This window comes from Impatiens glandulifera, chromosome 3 (genome assembly GCF_907164915.1).
Source record: "Impatiens glandulifera chromosome 3, dImpGla2.1, whole genome shotgun sequence".
In the NCBI taxonomy this organism is placed as follows: domain Eukaryota; kingdom Viridiplantae; phylum Streptophyta; class Magnoliopsida; order Ericales; family Balsaminaceae; genus Impatiens; species Impatiens glandulifera.
Window position 1 is genome coordinate 26,728,772 of NC_061864.1, and position 5,375 is coordinate 26,734,146.

Consider the following 5,375-nt stretch of genomic DNA (forward strand, 5'->3'; position numbering starts at 1 on the left):
TGTTCAAATATATTTTGATGATATCATATTGGTCAATTAAACCCAAATTTGTGAGAAATTTTCTAAGTTGATGCATGATAGATTCAAGAGGAGTGTGATGGGAGAATTGACATTCTTCTTTGGTCTTCAAGTTCGTCAACTTGAAGATGGCATATTTATCAACCAATCCAAGTACACCACGGAGCTGCTAAAGAAGTTTGGAATTGAAAGTAGCTACTCCAATGAACTCTTCCAGCAAGCTTGACAATGATGAAGATGTCCAGAGTGTCAACATCACTACATATAGAGGGATCATCGATTCCTTGCTATACTTAATAACTAGCCAACCAGACATCATGTTTGATGTCGGCATCTACGGAAGATTTCAGGCTAACCTTAAACAATCTCACTATGTTGTTGCTAAGCGCATCATGAAGTATTTAAAGGGAACTCAATATGTGGAACTATGGTATCCGAAAGATTCCAGATTCAATTTAATCATAAATACTGATGTAGATTATGCAGTCTGCAAGATTGACCGGAAGAGCACCAATGGAACTTGCCAGTTCCTTGCTAATCGACTTCTATCTTGGTTCAGAAAGAAGCAGACGTCCATTGTCACGTCTACATCAGAGGCTGAGTGCCTTTCTATAGGTAGTTGATGTGCTCAACTCTTGTCGGTTCAACAAAAGTTGAGGGACTATGGCATCAAGATTGACGAGTCACCAATTTTATGTGACAACACCAGTGCAATAGCAATCACATACAACCCGATGTTGCACTCTCGGACGAATCATATCGATATTCAACACCATTTCATCTTGGAGCATGTGAGTTAGAAGTATATTTGTCTGTCCCAATAGATCATCAAGTGACAGACGTGTTCATGAAGCCACTACTCGAGACTATTTTTTCTTACTTTATAAATGTTTTGTGTCTTGTAGACCAAATTTAATTTAATTTGAATTATCTATGCACAAATTGAGGGGGAAATGTTTTGATTAAAGTGACTGGACCGACGTGTGTAGATGGATGTCTCAATCGGACTGATTAGATCAGTCGTCTAAAGATATCATGTATCAGATATGTTATTCCTAAAGCAACTTGTAGTTTAAGCATGTTAGATGTTTGTAGACGTTCGCGTTTAGACGTCTTCCTAACATATGCATGTTAGATGTTTGTAGACGTGTGTGTTTAGACGCCGTCCAAAGATATGCATGTTAGACGTATGTAGACGTGTGTGATTAGATGCCGTCCGAACAAGACATCTACCCTACTTAGATTCAAGTCATGCAGATGGCATAAACGACATCCAACTACATGCATATTTAGACGCCTTGTCTTCGGACGAGTGGGACAGCTGTCCAATATTTCATTAGCTGTCCATGTCCTTTTTCCAGCCCAGAAATTGAATAGTCATATTTCAATAACTTGAAGACACGTGTCTCTCAATGTTAAAAATATGAATAATATAAATGACGCTTAATTATTTCACACCTCTCAATTAATGATGGATTTTGATGAAAAAAATTAGAATGACGTGTTTTAATTATGAGTTTCTTGGGATAACACTTTAATTAAATGACGGCTTATTTTCAAATTGTGTCTTTTGGACATGTGACCTTTCAAATTCTATTTAAGGATGCCTTGAATGCCAAAAAGGTTTTTCACGCCATGTTTGAGATTTTTTTGAAAAACCCTATATTCTTCTCTACCTTCTCTCTAAAGAAAACCTAATTTATTCAATGTCTCTTCTTCAAACTCGAAGATGTCTATTAAGAAAACTATTCATTTGCTCACAACATATTGCAGGTATATTTCGAATTAGTCGATAACTATGAACAGTTGGAGATCGTTGATATGCTCAAAACGCTGGAGGCGTCCGGTTTAAGAAAGTTTCTCGGAGGTCCTTTCATTCTTCATGAAAAGGAAGTCCGAGAGTTCTTTAGTTCTGGAAGATCGTTAGAGACTCTATCAAGGAGACGGTGAAGGGCGTCCATATCTCTATTTCCGAAGCCTTATTCGCTGAGATCTTTGAGCTTCCATCGGAGGGTCACACATTCGACATCATGATTACAGCCGAGACTATTTTGGAAATGCAGTCTCTCTTCTCGGACATGGGCACTACGGTAAACATAAATGGGAAGAAGAAACTTCTTAAATACCCTTTCTATCTTTTGAACGACGTTGTGGCGAAATCGCTTCAGGGAAGGGTAGGGTCCTTCGATCTCTATACTCAAGACTGTTTTGAGTATATGATGGCGATAACTAAAGGGATGCATGTTAACTAGGCGTCCGCTTTATTTTCGAATCGATACGAGATGGTTTCTCCATAGAACAAGCAGAGTTTGGGCCCACTCCAACTCATTTGGTTCTTGGAACATCTGCAAGTTCTAGTAAGAGAGGATGCGGCTGTTAACCTTTGCAAAATATTGACGGTCGACACCATGAAGAACTTTATTGCGCGAATGAAGGTTGTCAAGGAATCGAAGTCCGAGTTCTCAGCTCCATAGACGAGTGGTCAATCGATCACTCGGTCCATACATCCTGTGACTTCCACTCTTAAGACCCCTACTAAGAGGGAAAGGTCTTCCGTCATGGAGTCCGCTGCAAGCTCCAACATCTAGAAAAGGGCACCGATTAGGAATTCTAGAGAAGCTGGCTCTATTCCTAAAAGAACGAGACTAGAGAAAACCCGTATCGCGACTATTCCTCTGTCCTCGCTCTCGCCATCTCGATCAGCCAACGTCGTGGCTAGTCCAAAGAAGAAGCAGACTGAGACGTCTTCTCCTAATGATGAGAAGACTAAAATCAACATGACTCATAAGTTAGAGGCGTCTACAACCGTTAAGACGTCCTCCAAGGTTTCTCCATGTACATCCGTGGCCGATGTTCTGGCTAGTCAGCCCAAGTCGATGTTGAAGTCGCATGCCGGTTCTGATATTCAGAAGGCATCTAAGGTAATTTTGTCTATTCCTTTGGCCGAAGTGCCATTTATTGAGGTTCCCGTCGTAGAACAATTTGTTGGACTAACTTCTGAGACAGTTGGTCGTCTTATTGAAATAGAGAATATTCAGGGATAAGACACAATTGTCTTCTCTGATTAACCAGTAGTGGTCAAAACTGTTGGTGTCATTGAATATTCTATTCCTGAAGTAGAGTAGGAGGTTATGCCCTCAACTGCTGCTAATATCAATAAAGAAGCTCCCGTCCAGAGGGTGGTTGCCTCTACTGATGTTAATATTACAGATAATGTTCTATCTAAGAACATGTCTCCATTCGTTCTACTCAGAGCACCGCGAGGGAATCAAGGCATTATCTTCAGAGAACCAGTTCCTGTTACTAAACCTGTTGAAGTTGCAAGAAAAGGAAAGGACGTGGCTGAGTTCGCTCCTGAACGCACATCCGAAGCAAATCAGATGCTTGACCTTATCATGGAGGAGGTCGAAGTGAAAGCGGCTCAAAGAATTGAAGTGTTCGACAAATGGTTAATCCACAGGCTCCACTCTCCATTCGCTGAAATGATCACTAGTAAAAATATAGAGAAGAAGTTAAAGGAGATGTTAAAAATGGAGAAGTCAATCTTCTACGGAACGAAAACGAGAAATGTCAATGAAACTCTTAAGCGAAGATTCTTAACCGCCTCAACTTGCTCATAGAGTCATATTCCTCCACTGCCAGGTGATTCGTTCATGGCACAAAATCATCCCAATCAAAAACTCTTTAGAACAAACCATTGCGTGTAGAACTCAACTACTCAAACGACGATGAGGAAATTATATGCATTGATGACATATTGTCTCCTCAAGGAAATGTTTGTTAGATTTTCAGAGCTGAGTAGATGCTTTCGGGAGTTAAAGAGAAGGCGGCTATTCATCTCGCCGAACAGAAAGTATCATAATGTTGTATCTTGAAGGAAAGGAGATTATTTGAATGTCATTATGTTGGGTAGACGCCTCTCCCGTCTAAAGTTCAACAAGATATTCCTCTCGCTGAGGAGGAGGAGGTAGTTGCTCCTGAATTTGAGGAGACACCGTCCATTCAGAAGGAGACGTTCAAAGTTTCCCTGACGTCTGAACAGAGGAATTCTCCATTAGTTGAGGGGGAATCCTCAAAGTCATCTGAACAAAGGTCGGCTCCATCTACTGAGGGAGAACGTGCTAGTTCCCAAAGGCGTTTGAAGTTGAAATTGCTAAGTCTTCCTCTTCGTTCGTCGATAAGGCATCTTAAGAGAGGATGCCCGCTCCTCCAACCATTAATCATCAATCTCATGTGAGGACATTTTAATCCCTTCTTGAACATCTTCTTCGCTCGAAGACATTTCAGGTTATGTTAATGAGTTGTGCGCTAAAATACAAGGGAACATAAGCAAATCCAGGAAAATGGTAAATGCTCCCCGAGCACCCACCCAAGACAAAGAACTAGTGCACTTGATTCAGGTTAGATTTCATGCCAATCCTCTTCGCTTTGTCCATGCTGGTTCGCACATTGTCTCCTCTGCCCCTCCTTCTTCTGAGGAAGCCTCTCCTGAAGGTGCGAGCTTCCGCAAGGTCCTTATGGATGCGTTGGACACGATGTAGTAGAACTTACAAGATATGTCCTCTAGGCTGCAAAATTTTAAAAGGGGATCCACAACAACCATTGAAGTTAATGTTGCCTTAGCTACTACTCAGAAGTACTCTAATAAAAACCTTCTATAAAATATGTATGAAGTAAAGCTCCTTAACACTTAGTATAAGAAGATGTAGTAGAATATGTTGGGTCAAATTATTTTGACTAAGTGTTGTAATAATTTAACCACTGATATTTTGATGATGAAATAACTTATAAGTTTTGATACAAGTGTATTGAGACAATATGTTATAAGACTTGGATCTAATGAGTATCATTAAACCGATTTTGGCTTTCATTGCATAAAATTAAACTTACAGTCTAACTCATCGGAGTTAGACGTGTAGTTTAATAGATGTAAAGAATTAGACGGATGGTCTAATGAATACACAGAATTAGATGTAAGTCTAATAGAATTAGACGTACAGTCTAACTCATCGGAGTTAGACGTGTAGTCTAATAGATGTAAAGAATTAGACGGAAGGTCTAATGAATACACGGAATTAGACGTAAGTCTAATAAAATTAGACGTACAGTCTAACTCATCGGAGTTAGACGTGTAGTCTAATAGATGTAAAGAATTAGAAGGATGGTCTAATGAATACACGGAATTAGACGTAAGTCTAATAGAATTAGACGTACAGTCTAACTCATCGGAGTTAGACGTGTAGTCTAATAGACGTAAAGAATTAGACGGATGGTCTAATGAATACACGGAATTAGACGTTAGTCTAATATGTTTGTAATTAGACAGGTAGTCTAATTGATATTCGGAATTAGACGTA

At 39.8% G+C, this 5,375-nt stretch overlaps 1 protein-coding gene across 1 annotated transcript; it reads left to right on the top strand.

The window, feature by feature from the left end:
- The first annotated feature begins 221 nt into the window (after positions 1-221).
- On the top strand, positions 222-641 carry LOC124930096 (uncharacterized mitochondrial protein AtMg00810-like). The gene has a single exon (XM_047470457.1). It carries the CDS (start codon positions 222-224, stop codon positions 639-641), a length of 420 nt encoding a protein of 139 aa, XP_047326413.1.
- Positions 642-5,375: the final 4,734 nt, after the last annotated feature.